Below are 18,134 nucleotides of genomic sequence, written 5' to 3' on the forward strand. Positions count from 1 at the left end.
TAAATCATGGGATTGATTCCGCGTCATTTAAGGCACCCGCCCAAATATTTGCTGGCATGCATTTTATGCTCAGCGAACGGCGTTCTTTTCGGAATGGATACGGGTATCATTGGCCCGGTTACCGACATGAAGGATTTCAAAGCCTCATTTGGAGGTAGCCAGAACTCCACGGTCCATGGCCTCATCGTCTCGTCCATCTTGATCCCCGCAGCTCTTTCTTCATTTTTCGCTGGCCATCTTGCGGATCGACTCGGTCGGCCTAAGGGAATCAGCATCGGAGTTTTTATATTCGGTCTTGGAGCCGCGATAGAAGCGGGCGCAGTTCGACTGGCTATGTTTATCGTTGGCAGAGTTGTGGAAGGCCTAGGAGAAGGTCTTTTCATTGGAAATCTCGTGGTCTTGATTTGTGAAATCTCACCGACCAGCACCAGAGGTGCCCTAACGACCGGTCCACAGCTGCTTATTACCCTCGGATTGGTGATCGGGTATTTTGTAAGCTATGGAAGTTCGAGTCTTGAGTCTTCACTTTCATGGCGAATACCATATATATTGCTTGCCTCCCTGTCTATGATGCTTAGCTGTGTTTCCCTTCTTTGCTTGCCCCAATCACCAAGGTGGTTAGCCCTTCACGGTCATCATACCAAGGCCGAGGAGGTATGGGACAGCTTGGGTGTGAGTCGTGCAGAGCGCGAAAAGGTCGAGCTGCAAATAACGGTAACAGAGATCGAAGCTCCCACGGATATGCCCAGGCAGAGAACCATCGACAAGCTCCTGGATATCTTCTCCAAGGATGTTTGGGCCCGGACCACCCTTGCCGTTTTCATGATGGGTATGCAGCAGATGAGTGGCATTGATGGTGTGCTTTATGTAGGTTCACCGAAACCCTACCTCACTTCTCGCTATCTCTAAACATTTGGATAATATGACTGACCTGAACTCTGCAGTATGCCCCTCTCTTATTCCAAAAGGCCGGTCTTGCGTCGTCGGAAGCAAGCTTTTTGGCCTCTGGTGTTTCGGCGATAGTGATATTCGGCGTGACTATCCCGGGGTTACTTTACGCAGACCGCTGGGGCCGTCGACACAGCATCATATATGGCGGTGTTGCTATGGGCATGATTATGTTTCTCATGGGCGGCCTATATGCCGGCAACGCGGTTCACAGCTCCAGTGGCGCTGGACGCTGGATCGTGATTGTCTCGATCTATGTCTTTGCAGCCATCTACTCCGTGACCTGGGGCATCACCGTGAAGGTCTATAGCGCTGAGATCCAACCTCAGCGGACACGAGCATCAGCCACCACATTGGCTCATTCAAGCAACTGGGGGTTCAACTTTTTGGTTGCTTTAACCACCCCAATTCTACTCTCGAAGAGTAATTTCGGGGCATACTTTTTGTTCGGCGGATGCTGCATTATTACGGCCCTTGTCGGTGGGATCTTTATGCATGAAACCAAAGGTCGAACTTTTCTAGAGATTGAAGAGGCCTTCCGGGGCAAACCAAAGGGATTGGGAAAATCACTTCGTTCACTTCGACACAACATGGTCAAAAGTCAAGTGAAGGTTTAAACAGTGGATCTTGTTTGCGTGATGAATACTTATGGGAGCTTTGAGCGGATAGATAGTTATAGACCTTTACAGATTTTCAAATATATTAGCATCGACTTAGGTGTTCGAGGTGAATAGAGTTCGAATTGATACTTCCTTTGGACCTTCTTCTTGCAGCCAGTCTGGGTCTAAAGTGGGTTGATAGAGATCTACCATCTTCCGAAGTATTGCCGAGGGAGTAGAAAAGGTAAAATTTCTGAGTGATCTATCTCGGATGGATCCCCGCATACGAGGCGAGTCTGTTGGGCGACTGCCAATACTCACCTGATTATGGACCCACGCAGGTAACTATAGCCATTGCTTTTATCAATAACTCAAAAGCTGAGTATCAGGTCAAATTTGCAACAGGTATTTCGTACACATCGTCTGAAATGTTCAGGGTAACCTCATCTCATCCATCCCCCCAAAGTCGCCCACTCAAAACCACTTTCAATCTCATCAGAATCCACGAAAAGACAGGCCTATCCTCCCTCAGCAAGAAAACCATTAAGTCGATCTCCATGTCGTCCATAAGTCTCATGGAATGTCTCATCTTCACCCACACAAATTCTGTATGTGAGCTTAGCATAATGTTCAGCCTTTGCCTCAAGCTCAGGCGCCACTTGGCTATAGCCCCGAGCGAGAAACATCCAACAGTCCACGAGCAAGTCCAGCATCAACCCCCATTTCTTGACGACCAGAGGTGTTTTCGGCGCTAGAGGGAAATTCCCCCCATCAATCACGTAGCCCAGCGATTCCAGGACTTTCAAACCACACTCGATTGCCTTCTTCGGCTGGTTCCGCTCAGAGTACATCCCACAGAGACCCAAATAGGGATCCCATAGGGTAAGACGGGGGACCTCAGAGGCTGGTCGACTGTAGGTTTCGGCGAGCGTCACTAGGATAGACTCGATCCTGGCACCGTTTGGGTTGGAAGATTGAAAAGATTTCCGCAGATCAGCAACCAGCTTGTCTCTCTTGACCAAGGTGGACTTTGGCGTGGATTGGATGTCTTTACATATAGCACAACTACACCTGAAGCCCCAGTGCTCCAAGTCGGGTTGCTTGTCCGGTTTGTCAAAAGGCCGACTGTACCAAAAGACGATTTCGGTGTTGGGCTCGAGATCTTGGGTAGCTCGGATAATCATCATATCTCCAATGAACGACCTTCGACAGTTACTGTAGCAAGAATGATTGATGCGAGATGCCATGGGCCAAAGGCCGCAGGAGCTGAACTTCTCCTCCACCTTTTGGTTGGTCATAAGGTTGATGCGAGATTGGTGGGAGGAGACAGGGCAGCCAAAGCCATTCAAGGACACGATTCGTTCGACAAGGAAGCTGGAGTATTTAGATCTTAGCCGGGGTTTAATAGGACTAGAAACATGTTGACCACTTACGTATCCACAACCGGCGCGTCATCAACCTCACAGATCTCGGGAGAGTTGTAGGAACCGTGGTGGAGATCAGTGATAACTGGTACCAAGGATGCATTTTTGTAAATCCTTTGGACAATCAGGGTAATGAGCTCTGCCTGACCACCAAGACTCATACGGTTCGTTTCTGGGTTGATCAGAACGACTGCACTGCGCGTGAAGCCGGTGTGATCGACGAAGGAATGCGCAAAAGCTTTCTCGCAAAGCAGAATATCACCGGCCTTGACTGCCTTTGTCGTAAACAGGCCTCGTCCATGGGAATTGGTGCGCCTGACAGAAATGGGGCCGATGTATGTTGCGCGGTCCAAGTGTGGTGGACGAAGCTGTGCCGCTTCTAGCTGTAGCTGCTTGAAGGGATACTTGCCGTTCACTTGTTCCGCGAGGCGCGCGATCGCTCGCATGAATTCCTTGCTAGCGGCATTGTTTCCCGGATATTCCTGGCAAAGAATCTTGAAGACATCACAAGACTCCCGATATCTTCCGAGACGGTAGAGTGCCTGAGCTTTGCGGAACAAAGCTTTCTCAGATATCTTGGGGTTCGGAATATCGCGAAGAGCATCATCCAATTGACCAACTCTGAGAAAAACAAGAGCACGGTTTAGCTTGATGATAAAGGCCTCATCCTCTGCTGGGAAATACTCCAAAGCTTTGGAGTAACTGTTATCGTTGTGAGCGGTATGCCAGACCGAATGACCAAGGAGAAACTTACCAGTCAATCGCTGATTGATACCTGGACTTATTGAAAAAGGCGTTACCCATTACCCGCCAATCGTGGGCAGACATTCTCGAGATATCCCTCTTCCTAGGTCCCCCACGCCAAGAGGGAGCAACTAGTTCGTCATGTCCTGGGACAAATTTGACGTCGGAGAGGTGGTCAACCCGAATTCCATAGCCTCCGTCAGCCATCACCTTGAGATACGGCTCCTTAACAATGAGCACTGCTCCCTCATCAAGTATGTCCTCGGCAGCACGCGTTGAGTCTTGGTTGTACAGCTGAAGGACCAAAACCTTACCTTCTTCATCCTCCACAATAGCCAAGATTGCAGTCATTGTGTCCGGTGGGGTGACTGTCCTCAGAAGCAGGTATGAGCCGCGGTGATGGGTCTCGAGAACGAGGTCTTTGATCATGACCTTGTTGAGCTCTCGGAACGGGGCGATACTGGGAACGTAGGTCGGGGGAAGGAAAGATGAGCGAATAGCGAACTCATCCCTATCAAAAGTCATATTCTTGTTCGCCATCTGTCGACGCATAAACTCCATAATCAGTTCTTCTCGAGATTGCTTCTGCTTCGGACGCTGACCCCTGAAACGCTGGGCATTCTGGAGAGTTCTTTTATGCTGAGCCAGATACTTTAGGTACTGAAGCTCCTCGGAGACATCGTGAGTGTCCATACTGGGCGATGATGTGGTAGAGTTTGAGTGAAAAGGAGTAGATGTCTGATGCTGTTAGAAGATATGGATAGGAACAGGAAGCACGCAGATGATGGGGGAAGGATTGAAAGAAGGTGGGTTGGGGGGGGGGGGGGGGGGGGGGAAGATAAGCTGCATGTACAGACAAACACAAACACACGCTCAGGGAGAGAGAAGGACAGAAGTACGGAGGCAGGAAGCAAACAAACAAACCACAGTGGCTCAAAGAGCCTTGCTACCTTGGACTACCTAGAGGCTATTTGGTTAATTTACATTCACTGGCCATCTATACCTGTAGCAATTATATAGAAAAGCCACTCTCTAGACATATAGCCACATATAGAGACTCATCTCCCTCACCCGCAACTCCTATCCACATCGGTCCCGAAGATAGCCTCAATGCCGTGAAGTCGAACGACTCTTCGACCCCGTCCTCCCCGCCGTCGGCTGATCACTCGCCCGATCCCACGAGCGATATTCAGACCGTTCACGGCGCGAGGGTCGTGCCGGTGTTCCGCGACTAGTAATATGTGAGTGGTCTGGTTTGTTGTCACCGCGATGTTGATGATGGCGATGGCTGTGTTTATGATGTCGATGTTGTGGTTTTTGGTCATCTGACTCGATGTCTTGGGAGAAGGATGGGCTGGCAGAGTGAGAAGACATGGTGGATGGAGTTTCGACGAGTAGGTCAATATGTATCTGGTGAAAATTGGTAATAGAGCTAGCTATATGAGGTGCAAGTTTGGGTTTTCGTGCTTGCCGTGGTGGCACCGGCGATGGCAAGAAAGCGGATTTTATTCATTATGAGCACACTGTGATGCAATTGTTGTTTACTTGCTGGGGACAATATCTTCAAGTAGCATCGTGAAGGGTTCCTGGGCAGACAGAACGAGTGATATTGCAATGTATACGTGCATTAATACAGAATAGTACAGTAGGCCCTGCTATCATTCAATAACCACATCACCAACTACAAAAGCCAAGCTCAAAAACCGGGGTGTCAGTTCACATCTCCCACTGGTAAGTAGCCCATTTCCAGGGTACAAAGGCTCATCCTGCCGGTTATCTAGCTGTCTGTTGCAGCGATCTGAGAAAGCGAGCCTTCCTGGATTGCCCACTGCTCGTGCTCCTCCAGGCGGGCATCTCGGCAGAAGCGCCGACGAGAACAGACATTAGCATGAACCTGCGTCGCTAAGTCATCAGTGGCCGGACCGGTAACTTATGTTCTGTGGTCATGGTAGTAAGCTGTGGGATAGGGTATGCTATAGAAGGCGCGAATTGGTGGAAGGAGAAGAACGTCGAGGTAAAGAGCGATGGAAGGCTCCATGGACCCCGAACTCTCGATCACAACTTCCTCCATATGGAATTCCACACCCAACACATGTAGGTGAGGAACTATCGCCATCGACGAATTAAGGTTATCCCAACACAACACCACACCTCAACCGGACCTCGGCTTCGATCGAGCTGAGTCATCGCGCGGGGAATGCATCCATACCCATCTTCGCTCTTCGCTGTCAATGTTTTATTTCTGGTACCAGTCTGGAAGCACATCGCGCCATCATGTCAGCCCCCAGGATCACTCTGTACTATGACATCGTCAGCCCCTTTGCTTACATCGCATTCCATGTGTTGAAGGTGAGTCCACCACCTACTGACTTCCAGTGTTGATTCGAACCATATCCCCAGAACTCGCCCACATTCGCTCAATGCAATGTGCAATATGTCCCCATCCTACTGGGGGGACTGATGCAAACGTGCGGCAACACGCCTCCAATCAACATCAAGAGTACGACAGAGCCCAAACTCCTTGATCTTATCAAAATAGAATTCTCACAAAGTTTACTCCCCACAGACAAGGACAAGTGGATTAACCAGGAACGCTTGCGCTGGGCCAAATACTTCTCCGTGCCCGTGTGCGCTAACACCCCCGAGGGCTTCCCGGTGCGCACCCTCGCCGTCCAGCGAGCTATGTGTGCTGTCTCCCAGAAGTCGCCTGCAAAGGTTGAACCTGTCCTCGATGCTCTTTATCGCTCGTTCTGGGTGGAGCGCAACTCGAAGATTGGGGAACCGGCGGGATTCCTTCCTATTTTGGAGGGTGTTCTTGGGAAGCAGGAGGCGCAGGATGTTTTGTCTGCCGTAAGTTGGATGCTTAATCTGTGTACCCTAGTCCCTGTCTAATGTGTTTTTTTCAGATGGGCCAACCGGATATAAAGGCTATCCTGTCCTCTAACACGGATCAGGCCTTTAAGTCTGGCGCGTTTGGTCTACCATGGTTCGAGTGCACCAACTCCAAGGGCGAGACGGAGGGGTTCTGGGGCATCGACCATCTCGGTCAGGTTGCGGACTTTTTGGGTCTGGATCGTAGCGTGGATAAAGGATTCCGAGCCGTTCTGTGACAGATTACGAGTTGCAGGTTGTTTCAGCAGCATACTTGTTGGCTCTGTTTATAATAACGAAAGATTTATATGTCCCGCTTTCCGCCTTTTTTTAAAATCAGATCGGTCTTCCACTTCTCCAGTGCGTTCGCCACTGGGGTAGGCGGACCACTAGGTCCAAGAAGGTCATATTGATGATGCCAGTCCTTGGTTGAAGGGAGAAATGGGAGCGATATCAAGAGCAAAAGGTAGGTTTACCCCAGTGAGCAAAAAGGGGCATGGGTAGGCACTAAAATGGAAAGAAAAAACATTCGAACGCGGTCTAAAGTCCATCCAGTTCGTTCCAATTCGTGTTCGACTAGTTATATACACAGGTTGATGTCTGCCGGCAGGGCCTTCCTATCTGGGCTGATTTCGTGACGGCGCTTAGGCTCCAGTGCACCTAGTAGATATTAGCACAGGCCCAGACCCAGTGACCATGCTCAGGGCAGTCACGTACTTAACTAAGATCGCAAAGGACGGAGGCGAAGGGATCGGCAAATTTCAAAATGGGTCCCCGTCAAAGTCCTATTGCATCACCCCAGGCTAACCTTGAACAAACGGAAGCTCCCCGTGATACTTGGGAAGGTCCCGCAATCTACGGAGCCCCCTCCCAAACTCCGCCATTGACAAGCGAAGCTGTGGTGCACAGAGTACCTTGGCCAATAGATCGAAAACCTCTGGGAAATGATACCCTGAATTCAATAGCCCGTGACTGACCAGGTAATCTTGGACCCCCGCGGGGGTTCTGTATTCGTTCTTGAGGCCTATTACATCGCGGATGTATCGAGAGTCTAGCAGGGCGGGTTTAATTGCGAATAGAAGGCATATTCCAGCCGAGTAAACGTCAGGTGCATAGGGCCATTGAGAATACTGCCCCTTTGCCACCTCTAAGGTTTTGTGAGTTTGCTGTCATCTGCAGCAGTTGGGATTCTTTGTCTTACCTGGAGCCGCATAGAGTGGAGTGCCTTTTCTAGGCCAAGAGCTTTGAGCCCTACTAAGGTCTATGGCGAAATCCCAGTCAATGATGGCGAAACGCTGCGACCTGGACCGCGCGGTGGGAATCCGCTGCATGAGATTTTCGAGCTTGACATCCATGTCAATGATGCGATTGCTGTGAGCATATTCCAACCCATCCACTAGATCTTTTATCATATAGAGGCGACTGAATGATAAGGCCCACGGTTCCTTTCTTGCGAACGCTGTCGGAAACTGACTCAGTATTGCGAAGGCATCCTTACCCATCCTTTCCATAACAACGAGTGACTCACCCTCTGGATAGTCCCTGCCGGCTGGTATCCAGAGGTCTTTGTATACTATGGGAACGTAACCACCGGGTTCGAGGCGGTGCTGCACCGCTCCGCCAAAATATGAGTCTTTTGCCTTGCCCCGTTTCACGACAACATTGGACCTTTCGTAACCACAAGGCTCGTCTTCCAAGTCTTTTTCTCTTGGTCGCGATCTGTCGAATTCAAAGAGAATGCCTTCCGATACTGTCCCGAATGACCCGCTCCCAAGTGGCCGATTCTTCACTGTGACACTTCCAAGTTGTCTAGCAGGGAGATATTTGCTGCCGACATCTTGACCAAACCCAAAAACTTTATCGCCGTTTCTCCTCGTGCGTATGAACCATGCGTTCCCAGTTACGCCTGGACTTCGCTTGCTGAGATACTTCTCGTACTCGTCAGATGCAGCTGGCAGCGGAGCTGTCTCATGGCCCACAGAGCCGGACAGCTGTACGAGGTCGGAGACTGGCGCAGCGTGGGTGAAAGGTAAAGAAAGAGAAATAAGGAATTGCAGTGCTAAAATCCAAGACATGATCCAGCTGCTGGGAGACGCGTTGAACAACATTCTAAGGCCAAAGTTCAAGTGCTTTTCTGGTCGTCTTCCGTTGCGAAACGTCAGGTTGGAGATGCGCTCTATTGTAAATGCCTAGACATGGGCTGGACCCCTTAGGGATTCCCCCTGAGGGATTCCCTCCTGGGGCGTAGATGGGTAAATCGCTCGTGCTTTCTTTCTTTCCATTAGACGAAGTGAGGGAGCCCCATTATGTCGACCTGATACTTGGCGCTGTCCCCCTAGAAACGGGCCAAGAGTAGTCTTCTGTTAAAGGGGGCAATCCTGGAGGATTAGCCCCCTTTAACTTCTGCGCTAGGATTCAAGAGATAATTGTCTCTTTTACTAATCTTTTGCTATGGATAATCTCGAGAGCCAGGCATGCTTTCAACTTGCCTGCAGGATTCGCCCCCTTTAACTTCTGCGTCAGGGTTCAAGGGATGATTCGTCTTCTCGTCTTCATACAATCTCTTTTGCTATGGACAGGCTCCAAAACGCGACGTGCTTTCAATTTGCTTTCGGGCTGCTCACAGTGGCGAATTGACTAGAATGGAAGCCAAATTGTGATGAGGAAATCTAGACTAGAATGTATGTCGTAGATTTAGAGATTATTGCCAAAAATAGACTATGCAAAAGTTCCCAAAATATCCGTTTGCCTATGGCGTGCGCCAGACGCTTGCATTGTATAGTGAAAATACACAGTGTACCTAACGTATGTACATGGACTTTGCAGAGGGAACCTTCACGATGCCAGTTAACTATGTATGTATTAATTTATTTGTCAAGGATAATGTTACCATGGAGCTGGAGTGTATGTATTGCTCTATTACCCAAAACAGTTTAGCCCGCCTGCCCCTCCGATATCTCCGATAGCAAGATAATAATCGAATCGAATCTTTCCCCAACACTCAATTCCGCCCAACTCTCCCATCATGGCCCCAATCCCTATAACAATCGTCACCGGATTCCTCGGTTCAGGAAAAACAACCCTCCTCCTCAACCTAATCCCGCAATTGCCACCTTCCTACCGGCTCGCCCTTCTAAAAAACGAATTCGGCGACGTGGCCGTCGACTCCCAACTCGCCTCCACGCAATCAATCTCCGGCGTCCGCGAGCTGCTAAATGGCTGTATCTGCTGCAACCTGGTCGGACAACTCAGCGACGCGCTCAATCAGCTACGCGATGAAGTGCAGCCGGACCGAATCGTCATCGAGACGAGCGGGAGCGCATTCCCCGCTACGCTGGCGATGGAGGTGAACAGGCTAGCGCGCGAACAGGGGGGCCACTTTGTGCTAGATGGTGTGATTAGCGTGATTGATGTGGAGAATTGGGAGGGATATGAGGATACGTCGTACACGGCTAAGTTGCAAGCCAAGTACACGGATCTGATTATTTTTAATAAGTGGGAGAGTGTTCCCGAGCAGCGGTTTGATGTCTGCTTGGATCGGGTTGGAGATTTGGATATTGAGACGCCTTGGGTGAAGTCTGAGAAGGGGAGAGTGGATAAGGGTGTGTTGTTGGGGATTGATGGTGCGCTCTTTGCGAAGGAGGACAAGCATGGTCTAAATGGGGTAGAGCATGGCCATGACCATGAGCACAAGCATGACCACCAGTCCGAAGTCGAGGTGCTTTCTGTGATGCTCAAATCCTCCTCGTCGGACACGACAATGGACATCCCTGCTTTGGAGCAGCTTCTTTCCTCTGTGCCGAGAGAGGAAGTCTACCGCATCAAGGGGATCATGCGCTGTTCTACTCAAAATCCACCGGCAGAGTCATCCGACAATCTCGAGGCGCGCCAGAAATCCGATTCTCCTGCCTGTCAGGACTATATCCTGAACTGGGCTTTCGGACGCTGGACGTGCACCCCTTCTGCCGTGATGGCCGAGTTTGCCGACCCGACGGTGGTCTCTCGCATGACTTTCATCTGTGCTCGGTATGAGTCTACAAAGTGGAAAAAGAAGCTCGAGGCTGGCGGACTTGTGCAAGCAAACGAAGCCGATCTGACCGTGCAGAAACTGGCCTAGGAGGCTAGGTTGTATCAAGCGCCGTGGAGCTGGCTCCGCGAGAGCTGAAGCATTTTCCCTGGCGGAGAGTTCTTTCGGTGATTTTGATGCATTACGATATCATATTTAGAGAAACGTTGATAGATAGAACACATATACACAGCCAGTAAACAGATAAATCATCATTTACATGCCAAAGACATATTGTGACACCTGGCGGTTTCAAGAGAAAGGCTTATGAACGAATTCGGGAAAATAAGAAAGAAACCAATTCTATTCTATTTTTTAATTCATTAGAAAAGGCAAATTGCAGACGCAACACGGAAAAGCAAGTCATATATTAAGTCAACCCGTCTTTTAAGGAAGACAGAAGACCGAAAATATTTCCAAGCAGAAAGGACCCGAAATAGACAATGAGCGGCATGGGTGAGCAGAAAACCAACAATGAAGAAAGCACACAGCACAAGGACCCAACTAGTTAATAGTCGAGGAGGGCGGAAGCACCAGTCTCGCTGGAAATATAGATTACCTCGTGGTTATCCGAGAATCCATTGAAACGAGTAGCGCTGCACTTGGTATAAGCGCCCATATCCTCAAAATAGAGCCAGTCGCCCGCATTCAAAAGACCCGGCAGGTCGATGCGCTCGGAGATGACATCGATGCCGTCGCAAGTCGGGCCCCAGATGGAGTACGAAATGCTCTCCAAAGTCGCAGGATTCGGAGAGTCCGGGGAGGCAGGCTGGTCCGCGGCGCGGGTGAGAACCTGGGCCACGGGGTGCTGGTGGTCGAAGATGATGTTCGAGAAGTTGCCGTAGACACCGTCATTCAGGTACAGCATGTACGCATCGCGGGAGGGATCCAGCGGGTCCGGGACGTCGCGTCGCGCGATAACATTGGCAGCGAGGGTGAACGCGCTGGCGACGTAGTAGCGGCCTGGCTCGGCAATGATGCGGATGTGCGGCGGGAAGTAGTTGTCTAGGGCATCGCTCAGGATACCAGCGAATTTTTCGAAACTCGACTGGCAGAAGCCACCGCCGACGTCCAGGGTGTGGAGTTCGTGGCCCACTTCCTCGGCCTGGTCGAACACCAGCCGTGCATCCTGGACGGCCTTGAGGAAAGCGGTGGGGTCCTCTGCGCCGGAGCCAACGTGAAAGCTGACGCCGACAACCTTGAGCTCGAGCTGGTGTGCCAGCTCGAGCAGCTGCCGGGCCACATCTAGGGAAGCACCGAACTTCATGCTCAGGCGGCACAGGCTGGTCGAGTCATCCGTCAGGATGCGGAGGTACAGCTCGGCATCGGGGAAAGTCGCCTTGATCTTGTACAGCTCGTCGGCATTGTCAAAAGTCATCTGCTTGACGCCTACCTCGGCGGCGAACCGCAGGTAGGACTTGGTCTTGCAGGGCTGGGCGTAGATGATGCGGCTAGGCTCGATACCGGCCTGGAGAGCCAGTTCGATCTCAGACTTGGACGCACAATCAAACCCGTTTCCGAGCTGGGCCATGAGGCGAAGAACCTCCGGATCCGGGTTACACTTGACCGCTGTGGTCGGCGTTTAGTAAATCATGCTTGGAAGTTGAGACTGGATCCGAACGGGACTTACCGTAGAAGGGCTTGACACGACCCAAATTCATCTTCCAGCGCAGGTGCTGGCGGTACACCTCGCCCATGTCCGCGACATAGAACGCATCCTCCTCCCCGGGGCCACAGTGGTCCACATCAACCTCGGTGGCCCGTTTCTTCAGCACATCCAGAACCAATTCCTTGGCCGTCAACCGAGATTGCAACAAGTCGTCCTCTCCATGGCTGCTGACCTGACCGTGATGGTCTAGACTAGTAAGATAGTCTTTTTTGATGGTGCATAGTTCAGCATGCGATACACACGCAGTCGGGGCCATATCCGTGCAGCTGCGACTCGGCACGATATAAGAGAACAAGCAAGAAGAAATATAAGATTAATCAATCAAGTAACGCGACTGCGTGTTAGGGAGGACGATAACCGTCACAACCGTAGTTGACTGGACCAAGTCTCCTCGACCCTTCCTCCTGAAGAGGAAGGAACTTCAGAGTAGTCCTATGCGGCAGCTCAAGGGTAGAAGAATCGACCGGCGGTGGAGTCAACGGGCTAGAAAATGGCGCACCGGACGGAAGCTCAGAGACCCGTAGCAGGAGGAGGAATGTTGTTAAGCGTGTCGCGGAGTCGTCGAGTCGAGACAACTTGACTGAGAAGTACAAGCGAGGCTACGGGAGCCGTGATGAGCGGATAATTTGTCGCCTTTGGAGGGGGGGTTCCAAAGGCAGAGGGAATAAACTTGAGAAACCGAACCGCGAGTCAGCTAGGTCGAATTGTGATGATCGAGAAAAGCAATGGAGGAAGAAGGAAGGGGAGAGAATAAAAGGCGGCCAGTCGTAAGTCAAGGTGGAGGGGCAGTCAGAATTTTTTGGGTTTGGGGTCGGGCGAGGCCAGGGTAGCTTGGGTTTAGGGCATTACTGGAGGAACACGCACGGACAACACGCGCAGAGGCAATTTTCCTCTCCACAAACAAGACCACCAAAAAACAAAAAAGACTCACTAGCAGAAACAATAATAGGTCGTGGACGAGACGAGCAAACACGAAGATATGACGCTCCGGGGAAAGGTTGCACTACCTCACGTAATCACCCGAAGCGGAGTGCTTTTGCTCAAGGTACGACTATGCCTCGTATGGTCAGATCCAACAGTGAGCGATTTCTAGTGCAGGAACTAGACCCGGCCGATCGAATCCCGTTCTGGTGTACTAATTTTTATTACATTTTTTATTTATTTAGAATATTGTTTACACGGCCGGACTGCTGTTGTCCGACCAGAAATCAATTGTGTCACCGGATAATAGTGGCCAAGGAAGAAAGCTCTCAGGATCCCAACGCGCTAACTAGTCAGCCAAAAATCATGACGCACAACAGTGGGACACCGACAGATCAGCCTGTTAGCGTAGATCCATGGTCTCACAGATCCCTCATCGGCTGTAGCAGTACAATTCGATCTGATCGACTTGGTCATGCTGCGAGGGAAGCGGGATGTGGTCCTGGAGGGGCCGGAAGGCTGCAGACTGCATCAAATCGAAAAACACCGTTTCGCTGTCGTGCCGCCTCTTCAGGGCCACCAATATTATTGCCCCGGGCGAGATCCGGATCAATCGGTCCAGCGTAGAGACCAGCGCGGGCAAGCTGTCGGCGTTGTAGGTACAGTCGGACAGCAGGATCAGATCGATAGCGCTGCTACAAAGATCCTCAGGTAGCGGCTCGTTCCAGTCGAGAGGCCGATAGGAGACCGTCGACTTGGAGGCCGGTCGGGCAGCATTGGTATTGCGTGTGACAATCTCCTCGACTTCCGGGAGGTCTGTGAGTAGGACGGAGCAGTAGGGGTGCAGCTGGGCGAGGGCAATGCCCACAATGCCACATCCGGCTCCCAATTCGACCACCTGGAGGGGACTTTGGCGCGGGTGCTGTAAAAGGTGGCGGAGCGGGGGCATTCCCTCTGATGCTCCGCTAATGGTTTGTTGAAGGTATATTACTGAGGCGAGGGCCGCATCCCTGTCATATGCCGTTCAGATGCTGGTCCCATTTAGAGGATTGGAACTTGGCTCACCAGATATGCCGAGCAATGCTGTTGCCAGTCTCCTCGGAAATGCAGAGGTCTGATTTTTGGGGTTCTGGGCTATGCCCGAGATTGAACCGACGTTCAATCAGCTTCTCAGCCGGCAATTGCGCCGAGATTGGGGTACTCCAGCCCGAGACCACTAATGGGACCAGGCATAATGAATCTTTCACAGGCGACTGAGGGCGCAGAGACCGAACAGTCAACACCACGGGTTGCTGCAGAAGGCCACGAGGCACCTCCAGAGAAATTGGAAGCTCACGTTTCCCAGCTTGCCATGTCAAGGACTTCGTGGTCAGGATTTTTGGGGAATGAGAAATAGCTAATTCTGCGATCAAGTCCACATCCTGGGCTAGGAATGCATCTCCAAGGTCCGTGGTGATGCAAATCAACGCAGAAACAACAGAGGACCCCTTCTGCTGCTGGACTCGGGGGTCTTGAGGAAGCGGATATAATAGACCATGATATAGAGCGAAAGAGCGTCGCCCGGACCCCAAACGGTTGATCTCACGTGCCGCGCTGACTAACGTCAGATGACATCGTCGGTTGCGTCGTGAGTCTACCTCCTCAACCTTTGCCTGGGTTACCCCGTTGATTCCAAGGGACCCTTTTTCAATGTCGCCGATGCCAGTGAGGAAAGAACCAACCCTTTCTGCCCCTTGCGCTGTCCATCCAAGATGATGCGCCCGCGCGACCCTCGCATCCGCCAGCGGATCAACCAGATCTCCCATAACCTCGAATCGGCCAACGAGACCGCCCAGGAAGGTCTCTACACCTTTTCACATAATTACATCTCCCCATGCTTTGCTTCTCTCGGCAACTGCATCTACGCATGTACCGCGCCCTGTCTCCCGACTAGAGAAGACCACCTACGACGGCGACGGCGCGGCCCTGCCGAGGCTGTATTTGACTTCTACGACGATTGGGACAATGAAGATGCGGATGATACTTTGCTTGGTTGGGGAGCGGGAGAACTCGATCGTCTCTTGGCGGGAAGTGGATTGACACAGGGCACTGCAGAGCAGCCACGCCGGCCGCGGAAAATGAGCTATGGCACACGCAATCCCAGGCGGAGAAGCACAGTGCATATTCCAGATAACCGCACAGACCCGACCATTATTCCCAGCTCGTCATTACTCGGCTTCCTTGAACGTTTTCCATGGAGATTTGGCGCGCGCGGTGTAAAGTACCGTCCCTCAGCGGCCGATCTACAGGAGCAGCCGTCAGGTTTGCATCGCTTCGCACAGGAAGAGGAGCCTTTGATGGAGGCTGCAGATGAAGATCTCATCCGGCCCACTAATAGTCCTAATGGAAGGAATCGGAGTGCAACTCAGTCTTCGCTCGGGACGACAAACTCACTTAGCTCACGCGGCGATTTGTTCCCCAGCGACGAGGAAGAAGACGCAGTACCACTAGATGACGAATTCGCATTTGTGCTTGGACATCGAGGTACCGGTTTAGAAGACGATGATCAGTCCGGGACGAAATCAGAGATGACAAAATCCCCCTCGGGCACGTCCAGCTTAACGGGGACGTCCTCCAAGAAGAAGGCAAAGCGGAAGAAGAAGAAGGGGTCTACTAAATCACCAGCATCAGATGTGCCAGTCGTGGAGGGGCTTGATACCCCTTCTATGGCAGATTTGAAATTAGAAGAACAGCACGCTGCTTTGGAAGAAGAATCAGCAATCCAAAAGAGACGGGCTGTCGCGCACGAGCTGGCTTTGAGCCGCGGCCTTGAAGATGAAGTCGATCCTCATTCGGTCACTTCTGATCAACCCACCCGGCCGTCCACTGGATCCTCACCTTTGCTCAGCCCGACCGTGGAAAGACCAACTCATGCCAGGCAATCCAGTGATTCGTCCAGTCGAAGATTCGATCAAACCGAATCCTTCCCTTCCTTTGAGGCTGGCTCCCCTAATCAGCCTCGCGGCACCGATATGGATGGACCACACTAAACCGAGCATTGCGACCATTGCTCGGTCTTCCATTCTGGCTGTACGATATGACGAATGACTTGCTTCTTGTACTTTATTATACCCATGCATGTGAACTAGCTAGGACGGTGACTCGGGTTTGGATCTTGGCTTGAATATACCAATTTATTTTTATATGAACTTCACTTCTACGTAGCCTGCTGTACAAGGTACGTGGAGTCTAGAATTCGGCGCTCGAATGTTTCCTCTTTCTGTTTTAGGCTTTGCTCGCCGCTTTTTGCTCTGAGCAAAATCAATTGAGCACCAAAAAATTTTCAAGGACGGTCACTTGGCTCTATCCAGGCCCAAGCGCAGTCTTTTGAAGTCAGGCCCAGCAAATTATGAAGTCAAGCAGAAAGATCGGGGTCGTCAAATGCCGGAGGAAGAGCTATTTCGTGATCATCGTCTTGTCTGAGTCGATCCAATCATGTCTTGCCACACAACACGGTAAATGGACAGGAGATAATTGGATACCTTTGCAATCCAGTCTGGCTCCTCAAATAGTCAATTTGGTGCCATGAATAACAGCTGTCAAGTTTATAGACGACAAAATCAATCCGAATGAGACAAAATATAAAGCCGGTACCGGCTAGATTGCGTCTTTGCCCCGCTCCACGCGAAGCCGTCGTCAGCCCTTCTGCTCCGTTTCAACTTTCACTCACCTCGGAAAAGATACAGGCGCTGTTAAGACCTCTCTAGTTACACGGGAGACTCCAATTATGGCAAAAGCCGAGTCTGAGCTTCGCTCGATCCTCGACGGAGGATTCGATCGGGAGAAATTCCCCTGGTACGCGCTGGATCTAGAAGAGGTTCCTGAGCCGGCCAGGACTTTGCTAGAGAAGTACAGCGAGATCTCGCCAGGGGAGGTGATGCAACATGTGAAAACAGTCGTAAGAATTGTCATGACTGGGTTTGTGATTGTTGATACTGACTGTTCTTCGCCAGCGAGATCGGGCTTTCTCTGTGGTGAGTGATGTTGACATTCCATGTCGGTAGTGAGACCAGTTTTATTCGTAAGACTGTCGCTTTGACGCTATAGTGGACGTCTACACTCTTTCAATCTGATTCTCCACTGTAAGAACATTCACTGAAATACCATGAACAGTTCCCATACCCCTGCATCGGGTCGTTCCGCTTCTTGGATATGAGCATCCCCCAATCGCCACATTACCCCGAGATTCTAGAACGGCTCAAGTCCGGCCAGAAGCTGCTGGATGTAGGCTGTGCAGTCGGACAAGAGCTGCGTCATCTGGTAAATTCTCGACCTGTTCGCAACTAGAACCCTCGTTAATCAAGAAACACAGGTCTTCGACGGCGTACCTTCAGAAAATCTCTACGCATCTGACCTCCGCCTCGACTTCTTCGAGATAGGCTACGACCTATTTGCAGATCGTGACCGTCTAAAGTCCCAATTTATCAGCGCCGACATCTTCGACGATAATTCCGACCTAGTAAAGACGCTAACCGGCCATGTCGACATCATCAATGCCGCATCCTTCTTCCATCTGTTTAGCTGGGACCAGCAGGTCACTATTGCCAAGCGTGTTGTTAGCTTGCTTTGTGCACAGCCTGGGTCTTTGTTGATTGGACGGCAGGTTGGCCGAGAAGATCCGTTAAATCAAGAAGCGGACGAGAGACACTATAGACATGATCCCTCAACATGGAAGAAGCTTTGGAAACAGGTTGAAGAGGAGACTGGCACAAAGTGGGATGTGCAGGCTTGGATAGAAGTGTGGGAGGGTGCCGATCGAGCCATGAGAAGCTTTCATGGTGGATTGCAGACTTTTAAGTTGAGGTTTGCTGTTAGAAGGTTGTAGACTTTCCTTGGTTGATTGTTGGATGAAT

General features: G+C 51.1%; 9 protein-coding genes across 9 annotated transcripts; 5 read left to right on the plus strand and 4 right to left on the minus strand.

Annotated features, from left to right (window-relative positions):
* Window positions 1-6: 6 nt before the first annotated feature.
* Window positions 7-1,565, plus strand: N7474_008401 (putative MFS sugar transporter; the record flags this gene model as incomplete). The annotated part of the gene is made up of 2 exons (XM_057199811.1): window positions 7-867; window positions 945-1,565. The coding sequence occupies 2 exons, from the start codon at window positions 7-9 to the stop codon at window positions 1,563-1,565; spliced, it is 1,482 nt and encodes a 493-aa protein (XP_057050512.1).
* A 500-nt stretch (window positions 1,566-2,065) lies between these two features.
* N7474_008402 (TPR domain protein) lies at window positions 2,066-4,408 on the minus strand (the record flags this gene model as incomplete). The annotated part of the gene is made up of 3 exons (XM_057199812.1): window positions 2,066-2,921; window positions 2,981-3,746; window positions 3,832-4,408. 3 exons carry the CDS (start codon window positions 4,406-4,408, stop codon window positions 2,066-2,068), a joined length of 2,199 nt encoding a protein of 732 aa, XP_057050513.1.
* Window positions 4,409-5,989: 1,581 nt separating this feature from the next.
* N7474_008403 (putative 2-hydroxychromene-2-carboxylate isomerase) lies at window positions 5,990-6,825 on the plus strand (the record flags this gene model as incomplete). The annotated part of the gene is made up of 3 exons (XM_057199813.1): window positions 5,990-6,064; window positions 6,116-6,565; window positions 6,622-6,825. The coding sequence occupies 3 exons, from the start codon at window positions 5,990-5,992 to the stop codon at window positions 6,823-6,825; spliced, it is 729 nt and encodes a 242-aa protein (XP_057050514.1).
* A 930-nt stretch (window positions 6,826-7,755) lies between these two features.
* N7474_008404 (kinase-like protein) lies at window positions 7,756-8,694 on the minus strand (the record flags this gene model as incomplete). The annotated part of the gene is made up of 1 exon (XM_057199814.1): window positions 7,756-8,694. The coding sequence occupies one exon, from the start codon at window positions 8,692-8,694 to the stop codon at window positions 7,756-7,758; it is 939 nt and encodes a 312-aa protein (XP_057050515.1).
* A 917-nt stretch (window positions 8,695-9,611) lies between these two features.
* Window positions 9,612-10,703, plus strand: N7474_008405 (CobW family GTP-binding protein; the record flags this gene model as incomplete). The annotated part of the gene is made up of 1 exon (XM_057199815.1): window positions 9,612-10,703. One exon carries the CDS (start codon window positions 9,612-9,614, stop codon window positions 10,701-10,703), a length of 1,092 nt encoding a protein of 363 aa, XP_057050516.1.
* Window positions 10,704-11,160: 457 nt separating this feature from the next.
* Window positions 11,161-12,577, minus strand: N7474_008406 (type III PLP-dependent enzyme; the record flags this gene model as incomplete). Its single annotated transcript, XM_057199816.1, has 2 exons — window positions 11,161-12,221; window positions 12,283-12,577. The coding sequence occupies 2 exons, from the start codon at window positions 12,575-12,577 to the stop codon at window positions 11,161-11,163; spliced, it is 1,356 nt and encodes a 451-aa protein (XP_057050517.1).
* Window positions 12,578-13,675: 1,098 nt separating this feature from the next.
* N7474_008407 (protein N-lysine methyltransferase family protein) lies at window positions 13,676-15,047 on the minus strand (the record flags this gene model as incomplete). The annotated part of the gene is made up of 2 exons (XM_057199817.1): window positions 13,676-14,252; window positions 14,308-15,047. The coding sequence occupies 2 exons, from the start codon at window positions 15,045-15,047 to the stop codon at window positions 13,676-13,678; spliced, it is 1,317 nt and encodes a 438-aa protein (XP_057050518.1).
* Window positions 14,994-16,271, plus strand: N7474_008408 (uncharacterized protein; the record flags this gene model as incomplete). The annotated part of the gene is made up of 1 exon (XM_057199818.1): window positions 14,994-16,271. The coding sequence occupies one exon, from the start codon at window positions 14,994-14,996 to the stop codon at window positions 16,269-16,271; it is 1,278 nt and encodes a 425-aa protein (XP_057050519.1).
* Window positions 16,272-17,008: 737 nt separating this feature from the next.
* N7474_008409 (uncharacterized protein) lies at window positions 17,009-18,106 on the plus strand (the record flags this gene model as incomplete). The annotated part of the gene is made up of 4 exons (XM_057199819.1): window positions 17,009-17,179; window positions 17,235-17,255; window positions 17,395-17,541; window positions 17,594-18,106. 4 exons carry the CDS (start codon window positions 17,009-17,011, stop codon window positions 18,104-18,106), a joined length of 852 nt encoding a protein of 283 aa, XP_057050520.1.
* Between the last annotated feature and the right edge of the window lie 28 nt (window positions 18,107-18,134).

Source organism: Penicillium riverlandense (genome assembly GCF_028828495.1).
Source record: "Penicillium riverlandense strain IBT 135883 chromosome Unknown utg000007l_segment0_segment0, whole genome shotgun sequence".
Classification (NCBI taxonomy): Eukaryota; Fungi; Ascomycota; class Eurotiomycetes; order Eurotiales; family Aspergillaceae; genus Penicillium; species Penicillium riverlandense.